General features: G+C 40.8%; 1 protein-coding gene across 2 annotated transcripts in view; it reads right to left on the bottom strand.

The window, feature by feature from the left end:
* Positions 1-8,047: 8,047 nt before the first annotated feature.
* LOC124777175 overlaps positions 8,048-15,549 on the bottom strand; it is a 141,299-nt gene continuing 133,797 nt past the window's right edge. For both annotated transcript variants that reach the window (XM_047252484.1, XM_047252483.1), the window contains exon 14: positions 8,048-8,301. In XM_047252484.1, coding sequence (XP_047108440.1) covers positions 8,146-8,301 — 156 coding nt within the window. In that variant the 3' untranslated portion in view covers positions 8,048-8,145. The remainder of the gene's footprint in view (positions 8,302-15,549) is intronic.

Below are 15,549 nucleotides of genomic sequence, written 5' to 3'. Positions count from 1 at the left end.
ATTTCCGATAGCCTAGGTCTTGAGTCACAATTGTGTACAAAGCAGACCTTGAAATGTCTGGAAATTCATCAGACAGTTCGCCAATTGTAAACCTTCGTTTGCATCTCACCGCCTGATCAACACGTTCAACGAGGCCTACAGTGGTGACAGACTTGCAACCTTGTCCACCTTCATCATGGATGTCTGTTCGTCCTTCTTTGAATTTTCAACACCATTCCCGAACACTACCATCACTCATAACGTTGTTACCATACACATTGCTCATTCTGCGATGGCTTTCCACAGCACTACATCCTTCTACTTGCAGAAAACGGATTACACTTCGTAACTCATATTTGGCGCAAGCATCGAGCGTAGCAGCCCTGTTTACACGGACTTAGCTCGGCTACGACTGACACACTGCAGTTGAAAACGGCAGAGGTTGTGGTGGGGGAGCTGTGCAATCGCATGACGCGTAGGTCCGGCCCCTCCCTACCTCTTACTTGCTTAGATGGATGACCGGAGGTTGAAAAAAAAACACAGCCCTCGTATGTAGCAGATATATACTAAAACGTGTAAAGAAGCAGTCAGTCTGCCATCATAGTGTGTTTCCTGTGTGATGATTTGAAACCATAAAATCTAAACTAAACTCTGCCCGAACAGGCCATGAAAGCCCAATGGTACTGACCGGCTGCCATGTTAGCCTCAGCCCACAGGCATCACTGGATGTGGATATGCAGGGGCATGTGGTCAGCACACTGCTCTCCCACCTATTTTGTCAGTTTAAGCGACTGGAGCCGCTGCTTCTCAATTACATATGTCCCTGGTTTGCCTCACAAGGGCTGAGAGCACCCTGCTTGCCAAAAGCACTCACCAGACCAGATGGTCACCCATCCAAGTGCTAGCCCAACCCGACTGTGCTTACCTTTGGTAATCTGATGGGAACTGGTGTTACCACTGCAGCATGGCTGTTATTTGAAACATGTTAAGCATAAATAATTGGAAGCTAAGACTAAATTTAATGATAACATATGTATTTTTGACTCCCTCTGTGTCGCTGAGAGTTCTGTTTTATGCTTTATTGATCAAAACATGACTTATAAATAAACAAGTTCCTTCACAGTCTACAGTTGTTTTGAAATAAATAATGCTAAAAATGTAATGATCTGGCAAAATCCAGAATCAAAACAATACATAAAAATGAGGATAGGCCACTACGCAGAGTAGATGAATGGCAGGTGACACAGTCAGATTTAAAGATTTTACAAGCTCACCAACTTATTTTAGTTTTAGTTGCACATTCACACAATATAACAACATTCACCTCCACAGTTATGGGAAGGGGAAAAAGGAAAGAAATGAAGCAGTAGGGAGAAGGAGGGTTGTTAAAGCAAGGGGGTGTTAGGGAAGTTCTGAGATGAGAGGGAGTGAGATCAATAGCTCTCACTAGTAATGGTGAAATGTGGTTTAATACTAATAAGGAAAAGTTGGTCACTATAACAGTTACTGTAGTAGTATCCATTTTTGTAATATTTGGTTACTTTATTTGAAAATCAGAAAATGTACTTTTTTGGTGTCAAAGTCACAAGGCATATAGTGAGAGCTAAAATCATGAGACTAAAACTAGACAAAATATGCCATAGGACATTTGTATGTTTATAATTTGTTTATAACTGTTATAATCATTTTTTATCATCAAAAGGAAAGTTGCTACTCGCCATATAGTGGAGATGCTAAGTTGCAGACAGGCACAACAAAAAGACTGTCACAAATAAGCTTCCGCAACCAATAAGGCCTTCAGCAAAAGTAGATGACAGACACATACTCACACAGATGCAATTCCAGTGGTGACTGGATGGGGGTAAGGAGGAGGCTCGGGTGAGGAGGGGGAGGGATAGTAGGGTACGGTAGGCGGACAGTGAAGTGCTGCTTGGGAGTGCGCAGGGATGAGGTGACGAGAGGATAGGGTAGCTACGTGCAGTCGAGAGGTTGGATTGTGGGCAGGGGAGAGGTGAGGAGGTTGAGACAGCAGAAAAGGAGAGAGGTAAAAAGACCGGGTGTGATGGTGGAATGAAGGCTGTGTAGTGCTGGAATGGGAACAGGGAAGGGGCTGGATGGGTGAGGACAATGACTAACGAATATGGAAGCCAGGAGGATTACAGGAACATAGGGTACATTGCAGGGAAAGTTCCTACCTGCACAATTCAGAAAAGTTGGTGTTGATGGGAAGGATCCATATGGCACAGGCTGTGAAGCAGTCATTGAAATGAAGGATGTAATGTTTGGCAGTGTTCTCAGCAACAGGGTGGCCCACTTGTTTCTTGGCCACAGTTTGTTGGTGGCCATTCACATGAAAAGACAGCTTGTTGCTTGTCATGCCTACATAGAATGCAGTACAGTGGTTGCAGCTTAGCTTGTAGATCACATGGCTGGTTACACAGGTACCCCGCCTTTGATGGGAAGGATGGTGTTTGTGACCGTACTGGAGGAGGTGGTGGTGAGATAAATGGAATTATTTTTGCTGTGTACACAGTTTCAAGATAAAATAAGAAATTCTCATTAAAAATGAAAGCATAATTAATTACAGAAACCTATAGTACTTTATAGCAAGCTGTAAAATCAGAAAAATCCTTCGACATGAATTTACTTTGGTGAAGGTTCATCTGCTTATTATTCACTTCTTATTCCTTATTCATGCCTTCAGCTTCATTTTAAGGTGACTGATAACCTAAATTTCCTACAGATGCATGCTGTTCCCTTTCTCCTGGCTGGAGAGGAGAAAATTTTCTGAAAATATTTTTAAAATTTTTCCACCTTGATTTTGAAGTATCCTTACACATAATTTCCTTTTCCTTTAGTATTTTCACAGCAAATCCAATCAGTTAAAAAATAAATAAAACAGTTATACAGAAACATCATTCAAGGTTTAAAATTCATCTACTTTAGCCTAGAACATTCTAGGTATATCTGCAACAGTGTTTAAAATATTCTTATCCATTTGAAACAATGGAAACTCCAGATAGAAATATCGACAATGTAAGAAAAGATAGATTGCTACTTACTGTAAAGATGACACATTAATTGCAGACAGGCACAATTAAAAGACACATACCCATAAGCTTTGGGCACAGCCTTTGTCAAGAGAAAAGAAACACACACCATTCATTCACACAAGCAAACACACCTCACTCATACATGACCGCCAACTCCAGTGGCTCTTGCCAGAATGCAATCTGGACAGGGCGGGAAAGGAGAAGTGATAGCAGCATACGGTTAGGAAGAGAGAGGAGTGCTGTCCGGTGTAGTGTGCAGGGACCAGAATGTTAACAGATGCAGCGTCAGGAGGTTGTGGACAAGGAGGTGGGGAAAACGGAGTGAAAAAGGATACAAGAGGGGAAAGATGGGCAGTGCTTTGGCAGAGGGCAGCAAACAAAGAGGTAAAATATGAGAATGGGCAAAGATGACAGGCCAGAGGGGATGGAAACTTGGGTGAAGGATGTGGGAACAGCAAGTTACCATAGCCAGGATGATTTTGGGATCAGACAATATGTTTCAAAGATAATCACCTTCTGTGCAATTCAGAGAAGCTGGTGGTGGAGGTGAGGATCCATATGGCTCAGGCAGTGAAGCAGCCCATTGAAATCAAGCATGTTATGTTCAGCTGCATGTTGTGCCAAAGGGTGATCTAGTTTGCTCTTGACTGCAGTTTTGCAGTTGCTGATGGTTGGTAGTCATACCATCATAAAAAGCTGTGCAGTGATCGCAGCAGCAGAGCTGGTAAACGACACAGTTGCTTCCACAGGTTGTCGGGCCCCTGACAGCATAGCATAAACATGTGACAGGACTGGAATAGGAAGTGGTGGGTGGGCGGGTGGGTGGGTGGGTGTATTGGGCAGGTCTTTCACGTGGGTCTTCCCCAGAGATATGATGCTTGTGGCAAGGGATTACTAATTAGAGACCCAAAAACATTTATTTTCCATTGAAAGAATTAAAAATAACATTCCTGTGCAGATTTTTCTACAAAATATCTACAGCTTTTTGAGAGACTACATTTTTAACAAGCTTTGTGCTGGTTCCTTTTTAACAATAAACTTGCATATACAGTGTGATTCAAAAAGAATACCACAACTTTAAAAATGTGTATTTAATGAAAGAAACATAATATAACCTTCTGTTATACATAATTACAAAGAGTATTTAAAAAGGTTTTTTTTCACTCAAAAACAAGTTCAGAAATGTTCAATATGGCCCCCTCCAAACACACGAGCAATATCAACCCGATACTCCAACTCGTTCCACACTCTCTGTAGCATATCAGGCGTAACAGTTTGGATAGCTGCTGTTATTTCTAGTTTCAAATCATCAATGGTGGCTGGGAGAGGTGGCCGAAACACCATATCCTTAACATATCCCCATAAGAAAAAATCGCAGGGGGTAAGATCAGGGCTTCTTGGAGGCCAGTGATGAAGTGCTCTGTCACGGGCTGCCTGGCGGCCGATCCATCGCCTCGGGTAGTTGACGTTCAGGTAGTTACGGACAGATAAGTGCCAATGTGGTGGTGCTCCATCCTGCTGAAATATGAATTGTTGTGCTTCTTGTTCAGGCTGAGGGAACAGCCAATTCTCTAACATCTCCAGATACTGTAGTCCAGTTACAGTAGCACCTTCGAAGAAAAAGGGACCAAAAACTTTATTGGCTGAAATGGCGAACAAATGTACAACTAAATGAAACTTTATAGCTCCCTTAATTCGCCGACAGATAGTGCTTAGCTCTGCCTTTTGTCATTGCAGAGTTTTAAATTCCTAAAGTTGTGGTATTCTTTTTGAATCACCCTGTATTATTCAGAACAGAAACTTGCATATTCATTAATTTAAAATAATTTAGATTTACGAAAGAAAAAAGTTAAAATTTAATATCCTAAATAATGGCATTATAAATTGTTCACTACCACGGAATGGAACGGACAATAATGGGGACGGGACTGGACCGTAACTTTATTTAAGAAACCATTATGGCATTCAGTTCAAATCAATTAAGGAAATCAAAGACAAAAAAATTAAAATCAGTAAATAGGCATTTCCTGTCAACTGTTTTCAACTACAGGTTGTGTCTTCAATCTGTTGTAGGAGTATCAATAAAAAACATAGATTAGAGTTCTTTTGCAATATACTGCCCTGGAATACCAACAAGATATGTAACGGAAAGGCTTTAAACAGAAAATTACATTTACGGATATTATACATAAGATGAAAATATCACCAGTAGCATCACATTTTTAAAGTTTCTATTCTCTTCTTGCCTGAACTATTTATCACCCATGTTTCACTCCAATACAAGGCTACACTCCAGTCAATTACCTTCCGAAAAGACATCCTAGCACTTCAATTTATATTCAGTGTTAATAACTTTCTTTTTTTCTCATAAATACTTTTCTTGACATTACAAATCTGCATTATACAGCCTCTCTAGTTCAATCATTGTCAGTTTTTTGCTGCTCATATAGCAAAAGTCATTTATTATTTTTTGTGTCTTTATTATAGGGACAGGAAAAAATCATTTTACTTTATGGCCAAATTCGGTGTTATCTTTTGCCAATTTTGCTGTTTTACGTCAATTTAAGTATTATTTTTTCCATTTTTTGACTTTTTTCAGTTTTGATGTTAAGCTTTTGTCAGATTTGGTGTTGCCTCTTTTATGATTTGGTGTTGATGTTCTTTGCAAGATTTGGCACTGTGCTGTTTTTAGCCACATTGGGGCTGTGTTTTTACCAATTTTGGTGCTGTTTCGTGCCCGTTACAGTGCTTTTCTGCCAATTTTGGTGCTTTTTTGCCAGTTTTGGTGCTGCTTTTGATGTCACATGATAGTTAGTTATGTGGGAAGTGAACTGTCATTTTAAGATTATACACGAACATCAGCCTAGAGGAAATAAGAAGTCAAAAAGCAATTTTAACATTCAACTACTATCAATAACAAATACTGGTAAGCTACCATCCTCAGATTTATAAAACTACTATGTGGAAAAATGACAAATTCCATATTTCTTAAAACTGCCAATTTCATGTTATTTCACTAAAAATTACCAGTTTCATGTTATAGTTTTTTTTAAAGATTTCTTGTCCCTAATTATTTTCTAATTCGATTCCCGCAGCATTGCTTCATTTCATTCAACTACATTCCATTATCCTTGTCATACTTTTATTGTGATCATATTATAATCTCTTTTCAAGACACCATTCATTTTGTTCATCAGTTTTTCCAAGTCCTTTACCAGCTCTGACCGAATTTCAAATTTATCAGCAAACCTCGATGTTTTAATTTCTTGTCCTGGCATTTTAATTCCCTTTCCAAACTCCTTGGTTTTCTTTACAGTTCACTCAGTGTGCAGTTTAAATAACTGCCTACTCTTTTTTCAACTACTGTTTCCCTTTCATGTCCCTCAAGCCTTATAACTGTTGTCTGATTTCTGTAGAAGTTTCTGATACCTGCACTGTATTTTTTCCTTGATTCTTCAGAATTTCAAAGAGCTTTTCCAGTCAACACTGTCAAAAACTCTCTACATATCTATGAGGGTTGCCCAGCAAGTAATGCACTGCATTTTTTTTCTTAAACTATTCTTTGTTGAACATAATGAGCATTGCACACACAAAAGAATGGTGTTTCCACATAATATCTATCCTGTTGTATAGCCTTCCTCCATCACGAATCAAGGGAATGTATGCCCTGTTGCTATCAATCCTTGTCCTAGTGGTGGAGCCAATGTTTCACTGTGCAGATCACCTGCTCATCATCTTCAAAATGTCTTCCACGAATGCATCTGCCCTTGCAAATGACATAATCATCTCGCTGCAACATGTCAGGTGTGAGAGCTGTGGATGGTCTCCCTGACCACTGCAAATTGTGAAGCTCCACCGAACTGCCTTCTGATGACCTAACCCTCCATGCCCAGCGACTAACTGTACTTCTGTCGACAGCAGATGTTCCATAGACTTTGCACACGCGTTTGTGAATATTCCCCGCAGTTTCTTTCTCTGCAGTGAGAAATTCAATGATGGCATGTAGTTTGTAACGTACATCGCCTACAGACACCATTTTGGAGCTGTCCTTGGAAGTGATGGAAATTTGGCACACTCACTCATGAGATTTCAAATAATACATACGTAACATTTCGCATTCATAGCATTGTTTTCAGCAGAGAAAAAAATGTGGTGCATTACTTTCTGAGCAACCCTCATACACATGCTATAAACATAGGTTTACTTTTCTTCAACCTATATTCTAAGACAAGTTTTAGAGTTAGTATCGCCTTGCATGTAGTTATATTTCTCCAGAACCCACACAGATCTTCTCCAATGCTGGCCTCTACCAGTTTTTCCATTCTTCTGTAAGAATTCATGTCAGTATTTTGCAACCATAATTCACTAAACTGATAGTTTTGTGGTTTTCATGCTAGTCAGCATATCTGGAATTGCAATTTTTACATTCTGCTTGAAGTCTGAGAATATTTTGCTTGTCTCATATATCTTGCAATAGGTGGAACAAGTTTGTCATAGTCATGGCTGGGTCTCCCACGGATTTCAAATATTCTGAGGGAATGCCATCTAGTCCAGGGGCCTTGTTTTGGCTTAGGTCTTTCAGTATTCTGTCAAATTGTTCTTGCAGTATTGTATCTCTGACCTCATCTTCATTTAATTACTCCTTCCTTTCTATGACATTGCCTTCAAGTGCATTTCCCTTGTATTGCTCTCTGATATATTCCTTCCACCCTTTCGGCTTTCCCATCTTTGCTTAGTACTGGCTTACCACATGAGCTCTTGATATTCATATAGCTGCCTCTCTTTTCTCCAAAGGTCTCTTTAATCTTCCTATACATGGCATGCTTCTACAGCCTTGCATTTATCACCTAGTTACTCTTGCTTAGATATTTTGCGCTGAGAACAGCATTAACAAAACAGCACTAATTTTTCAGAACAGTATTTTTAAGTTGTGAAACATTATTTTCAGGTGTCAGAATATAGAACAGCAATATATTTTGGTTCTACATTTATATATTTAATATTTCTAAGGCACTCCTACAAAAAAGTATATGAAATATATATACTGAAATATTTATTTACGTAAGTTATGAAAGTCAAGCTGTACAAACAATGTTTTACACAGAATTTTATTTCACACTTTTCCTGTAAACCTATAGTGTTTCTTGAAGTTGTCATGCACTGTTTTGAATATTTCTTTCGGTGCAGGGGGCAAAATTTGCATGAGGAATGAAACAGCATGAGAGTCACACAAAGTAAGAAAACTGTACACACAGTTCATCATATGCATCTGTAACACAAAAGGAATAATTGCATAAGAATACAAAAAAGGTTCACAAAAAACATTTTTGAAACATGCAACATCTACACCAAGGTGACAAAAGTCAAGGAATAGCAATATGCACATAAACATATGGTGATAGTATCATGTACACAAGGTATAACAGGGCAGTGCATTGGTGGAGCTGTTACTTGTACTTACGTGATTATGGCCACACAATGGGAATTAACAGACATTGAAAGCAGAGTGGTAGCTGGAGCTAGATGAATGGGACTTTTCATTTTGGAACTCATTAGGGAATCCACTGTTCCAAGATTCACAGTGTCAAGAGTGTGCCGAGAATACCAAATTTCAGGCATTACCTCTCACCACAGACAACACAGTGGCCGACGGCCTTCATTTAGCGACCAGTAACATTGGTGTTTGTGCAGAGTTGCCAGTGCTAACAGACAAGCACCACTGTGTGAAATAACTGCAGAAATCAATGTGGGGCATATTATGAACATATCCATTAGGACACTGAGGGGAACTTTGGCATTAATGGGCTATGGTTGCAGACAACCGATGCGGGGGCTTTTGCTAACAGCACAACAATGCCTGCAGTGCCTCTCCTGGGCTCGTGATCATGTCAGTTGAACCCTAGTAGACTCAAAAACTGTGGCATGGTCAGATGAGTGCCAAATTCAGTTGGGAAGAGTTGATGGTAGGGTTTGAGTGTGGTGCAGACTCCATGAAGCTACTGAAGCAAGCCGTCAACAAGGCACTGTACAAGCTGATGGTGGCTCCATAATGGTGTGAGCTGTGTTTACACTGAATGGACTTGGTCCTCTGACATAACTGAACCAATTATTGACTCAAAATGATTATGTTGGGCTAATTGGAGTCCATTTACAGCCATTAATGGACTTCATTTTTATGGATGACAATGCACCATGCCACTGAGGCACAACTGTTCACAATTGGTTTGAAGAACATTCAGGACAATTCAAGTGAATGATTTAGCCAAGCAGATCTCCCAACACGAATCCCATGGAACTTTTATGGGACATAACTGAGAGATCATTTCAAGCACAAAATACTGCACTGGCAACAATTTTGCAATTATGTAAGGTTATACAGGCAGTATGGCTCAATATTTCTGCAGGGGTCTTCCAACAACTTGTTGAGTCCATGCCATGTCAAGTTGCTGCACTAAACAGTGCAAAAGAGGTCCAATAGGTCCAATACAATACTAAGAGGTATCCCAGACTTTTGTCATCTCAGTGCATATTCAGTTGTAATTCTGAATGAAAGGGATTTATCAGTTACCAAGAATTATTGGTACTAAGTAAAGGTTAAATCATATGGAATACACATTAATTTTTGCACTGCTGAAATTTGTTATGGAGCTATTTACAGCTGCATGGAAAAATTTTAATTTTTTGACAGTGCAATCAGAAGTCATAAGCATATAGGCATGGGACTACAAAAATAACAATATTATGAAAAGGAAAGTTGCTGTTTACCATATAGTGTAGATGAGGAGTCGCAGATAGGCACAACAAAATGATTCTCACAATTAAAGCTTTCAGCCATTAAGGCCTTCGTCAACAACAGATCACACACACACACACACACACACACACACACACTAGTGATGGGTAGTCCGCGAACGAACAGGTGCAAAGGAACGGTTCACGAAGATGAACGATAGGACCGAGGAACGAATTCCAAGGAACGATCGGTTCATAGTTCACTTCGGTCACGGCAGTCTACTTATAGTTCCCGGGAACGAGGAACGATCAGTTCATAGTTCACTTCGGTCACAGCAGTCTACTTATAGTTCCCGGGAACAAGGAACGATCGGTTCATAGTTCACTAGTTCACTTCAGTCGCGGCGGTCACTTCGGCAGTTCTCGTCTCAGTCTCGGTCTCCCTCAGCCGCACTCGCCGTTCTTCGCATGACCACCTGTCTCAGTTCCACTGCCGACTGCTCCTAGTTAGTTCAGTATCCAGTTGTTCGTTACGTTCACGGCGCTTGCCTATTTTACATGTGTTACAAGCTGTTCTTGCACTTGGTTCTGGGTATTCAGCGTCCACGACCGGTAATCAAAAAGTATTTTATACTTACGCAAATTACATAAAAATTACGTTGTATGTAATAGGTACGTCTTTTCAGGTAACAAAAGGGCATATCAGCTCACTTCATTATATCGATGAATAGCAGAAGACATAGTTATAACAAGGCAAGTTTTTTTTGTTATTCATATATTTTTTGGTTTCATCGACTTGATTTAGCAGCTAACTTTCAATAATTTGCTTAATTTTTAGTGTAAGAAAATTCATATAAAACGATTTTCGTGTATCTTTCATATACAAAACATTACATTTAGGAAGGCTCTAATTATTTTTAAGTTTGGTTGTTTCCAATTTGCGTTACCTGCTAGTTTGGTTTCTTTGGAAAAAAAGTGGGTTGTGGGTCCTTTTGGCTCAGTAGGAAAAGCGGTGCCTCTCCGTTTGAAAAGATACAGATTGCCATAAAATCGTATTTACTTATTATCTCAAAAACATTTGTTCAGAAGGAGCTTTCAAACCAAAAATTTTATTACTGAGAACTTAATAATAATAATAATAATAATAATTATTATTATTATTATTATTATTGCTGCATTAACTTTAATAATGCAACATAACCTAATTTTTACTAAGCGTGTGATGCAAATATGAGAGAACCACATTTTATTTTATGCTTCCATAAAGTCTCTATTTCGCCTACGAACTCAGAGACAATGTGAAGTATATATAGGGTGTAAATGATTATTGTTTACAACTTAGCATAGTTATGTAGTTGAAGTCGAAACGAAGAATTTCATACAAGACACTTGTGGTCTATTAAGCTGGGAAACAGCCACCAACAGGTTTACAAGACTACATGAGCTATAGCCCATGCGCGTCGCGTGAGATTTTCATGTTCTCTTCTCCAGCTCTCTACACATCGTCATCGACTGTTTCACAATTGTTGCTTTATTTAGCTTGTTATTTCTGCACTGCCTAATTATTACATGTTTGTCTGTTTTTTGTATCTGCTCATAACAGGCAACATATCATCCGTAATTGGCGAGCAGTCTGTACTCGAAGCCGGTTTTCGGTGCGCCACCCTATATTATTTCCCTGCAATCAACCACACAAGGCTGTGGTTGGCTAAACGAGAGGTTCTGCAGAATCACAGAAATTACTTCTAAAAGCACGTAAGAATTTTGTAATGAATAAAAACTCTATACTCCAGGGGGAGGCAAGCCCCCCTCTTGGTGCCCTCCATCCTTCAGTCACCTACACTACTAGTTTTCAGTTTTTCATAACAACCATATACCAAGCACAAATGAATGGTGAACGAGTAAAAATGAACGGTTCCCAAAAAACAATGATCAGTAGTGAACTAGTTCCCACGGATGAACGAGTTTGCCCATCTCTAACACACACACACACACACCACACACACACACACACACACACACACACACACACACACACGCGCGCGCGCAAACACAACTCACACACGTGACTGCAGTCCCAGCAACTGAAACCACACTCTGAGCAGCAGCACTAGTGCATGATGGGAGTGGCGACTCGGTGGGGTTAAGGAGGAGGCTGGGGCGGGTGGGGGAGGGATAGTATGGTGGGGGTGGTGGACAGAGAAGTGCGCAGGTTAGACAGAGGGCTGAAGAGAGGTTGGAAGGGGGAGGGGGGGAGGAAGTAGCAGAAAAGGAGAGAAATAAAAAGACTGGGCGTGATGGTAGAATGACGGCCGTGTAGTATTGGAATGGGAACTGGGAAGAGGCTGGATGGGTGAGGAGAGTAACTAACAAAGGTTGAGTCCAAGAGGGTTACAGGAACATAGGATGTATTGCTGAGAAAGTTCCCGCCTGAGCAATTCAGGAAAGCTGGTGTTGGTGGGATGGATCCATACGGCACAGGCTGTGAAGCAGTCATTGAAATGAAGGATATCACGTCTAGCAGCGTGTTCAGCAACAGGATGGTCCACTTGTTTCTTGGCCCCAGTTTGTCAGTGGCCATTCATGCGGCCAGACAGCTTGTTGGTTGTCATGCCTACATAGAACCAGCACAGTGGCTGCAGCCTAGCTTGTAGATTACATAACTGGTTTCACAGGTAGCCTTGTCTTTGATGGGATAGGTGATGTTAGTGACTGGACTGGAGTAGGTCGTGGTCGTGGTGGTGGTGGTGGTGGTGGTGGTGGTGGTGGTGGGAAGATGTACGGGACAGGTCTTGCATCTACGTCTATTACAGGGGTACGAGCCATGAGCTAAGGGATTGCGAGCAGAGATTGTGTAAGGATGGACAAGTATATTGTGTAGGTTTGGTGGATGACAGAATATCACTGTGGGAGGAGTGAGAAGGATAGTGGGCAGGACATTACATTCTCCGCCAGGGTTTCGATTACCTCTCGTCATTACCTCTCGTAGTGCCCTGAAATGAGAATCTTTTTGTTGTGCCTATCTGCGACTCAGCATCTCTGCTATATGGTGAGTAGAAACTTTCCTTTTCGTAATATCGTTACATTCCATCCTTGATTTTCCATTGATGGACAACAAAAATGCTGTGACTAAATACAGAGCAGCAGCTGAAGGTGACAGTCAGTGAGAGAGGAGGAAAGCAATGATGGAAGCGAATGAGTAGGCAAGGAGAGATGATCATACCTTTTTGCAACATTGACATAAGAGTTCACAAGCAACTCAGTAAATAGTGTAGAATAATTCACAAGCAACTCAGTATATACTGTAGAATAAGCAAAATGCTGTCTGGGAAGAGAATGACTGATCATCTCTTGTGTACCCTTCTGTCGTAACTGCCAGTAGGAAGCCTGTGTCTTAGCTTGTCACTGTAAATTGTGATAGTTCCATTTGTGCTGAGGCAATCATCCAAGTGTCATCTTAACAAACTAATGATTATCAAGGAGAAATCTACTGCTGACAATTTAAGTCGCAGAACTGCACTTGTTCACACAGTTGCCACTGCCTGAGCTTGCTTAGGTTCCACGACGGAACTACAGCTTCTACTTCACTACAGTATCGTTTGATTACTAAGGCTGCTGGTACACATGTGCTGAAGCAAATATGCTATTTTTCCAAAGGTTTCTGACAACTGCTGACTTAAGACTAGAGTGATAACACAAAACAACAGTGAGGCATAAATGCATACAACTTTTTACTAGCCCCATTAATTTCCATTTTTGCTATTCCGTTACACAGCTCAGTCGGATAAAGGCAGGGATAGGAGTTGTGTATGATCTAGTTAAAGGAATCCTCATGCACTTTGCCTTGTGTGGTTTACGGAAATCATAGCAAACCTACATATGGATCCAGAATGAGGTACTGGTGGATGTAAAGCTGTGAGGATGGGTCATGAGTCATGCTTGGATAGTTCAGCCAGTAGTGCACTTATCTGAAAAAGGCAAAGGGGTCAAGTTTGAGTCTCGGACTGGCACACAGGTTTAATTTGCCAGAAAGTTTTTAAATATGAATGTCTGAGTAGGGATATGAACCTTGCTTGTTCAGATATGGGTGTATTTTCACACCACACCACCTGAATGAGAAGGCAGCAACCCAAATGCACCAGAAGCAGATGTTCCACAAACACAAAAAACACCGACACTGATACAGGTGTCTTTCTTTGAAATTACAAACAGTTGATGTAACTCTTATTAGAGTGGTTCTTAACAGGACTGACATCATGCAGAAATATGGAAATAGTCATTAGTGATTGTTGTGTTACATTCAGTTCCACTTAAAGTCCCACCAGCAACTATTATATTTACAACTATAAACAGGTCATGAGATTTATGAATGGTAATAAAATTCACATACATATAACTCTATAACCTTAAATATACTTGTCTTGGTGGATGATTCATGTAGATTTTTAATGTAAAACAGATTTAAATTGGATTCATAATTCAAAGAAGATTGTTTGCCAAATATTTATAACTCACAGAATAGCTGTATGCAAGAAGATTCAACCACTAACACATTAAAAAGGTAAGAATGAAACAAGCAATAGAAAGTCCTAGTTCAAACATCAACAATATTGAAAAGGGTAGATTGCCATTCACCGTAAAGATAACACATTGAGTTGCAGATAGGCACAATGAAAAGACTGTCACACATTAGCTATCAGCCAAAGCCTTCTTCAGAAATGAAAATACACACACATTCACACAAATAACCATATCTTGCACACATTGACTGCTACCTCCAGCCACTCAAGCCAGGAGGCAAATGTTGTGTTGAAAGAAGGCAGCAATCCAGACTGGGATGACGAATGGGGAGGGGGTTAGGAATGTACGGGCAGTGGGAGAAAAGAGCATTATCTGGTGGAACATGTAGGGGATAGATTGCAGCAGGACAACACTGCCAGGTGCACCTTTGGGAAACTGTGAGGGAAAGGAGAGGGGGAATGGGAGAGTGGAAAGGAGAGGAACAGACAAGGGGAAAAAGACCAGTGGGTGCATTGGCAGATAGTAGCGCACGGTGAGGGTGAGGTGGATGTGAACTAGGAGGAGATGTGGTACACAGGTGCCAGAAGGTATTCGGTAGACGGTGAAGGAACAGCAGATTACCATAGGCTGAGGCCGGGATACTTTTGGAGGCAGAAAACAAGTTTTAATGATAACGCCCATCTGCGCAGTTCAGAAAAGCTGCTGGTGGAGGGAAGGATCTGGATGGTCTAGATAGTGAAGCCGCCAATGAAATCAAACATGTTACGTTCAGCTGCATGTTGTGCCACAGGGTGGTCCACTTTGCCCTTGGTCCCAGCTTAGCTGTAGCCAATCATCCTTGTTGGTCCCTGGGCAGTATCTGCAGTGACACGAACACCCTTATCAAGTATGCATTACAGGCGAGACCACCTGTGAAAGCAGCCATGTCATATACCAGCTGTTGCAATCCTTGCACAGCTATTTATATTGGTGTGACTACCAACCAGCTGCCAATCAGGATGAATGGCCAGAACCAAGATGTGACCAAGAGCAAAGTGAACCACCCTGTGGCTCAACATGTAGCTGAACATAGCACGCTTGGTTTCAATGGCTGCTTCACAACTAGGGCCATCTCAACCCTCCCCTCCACCACCACCTTATCTGAATTGTACAGATGGGAGTTATCCTTACAACATATTCTCTGCTCCCAAAATCATCATGGCCTCAATCTACAGTAACCCATTGTTCCCACATCCTTCACCCAATTGTTTATTTCCCCTCTGTC

This window comes from Schistocerca piceifrons, chromosome 2 (genome assembly GCF_021461385.2).
Source record: "Schistocerca piceifrons isolate TAMUIC-IGC-003096 chromosome 2, iqSchPice1.1, whole genome shotgun sequence".
Lineage (NCBI taxonomy): Eukaryota > Metazoa > Arthropoda > Insecta > Orthoptera > Acrididae > Schistocerca > Schistocerca piceifrons.
This window is presented reverse-complemented; position numbering and strand designations above follow the sequence as displayed.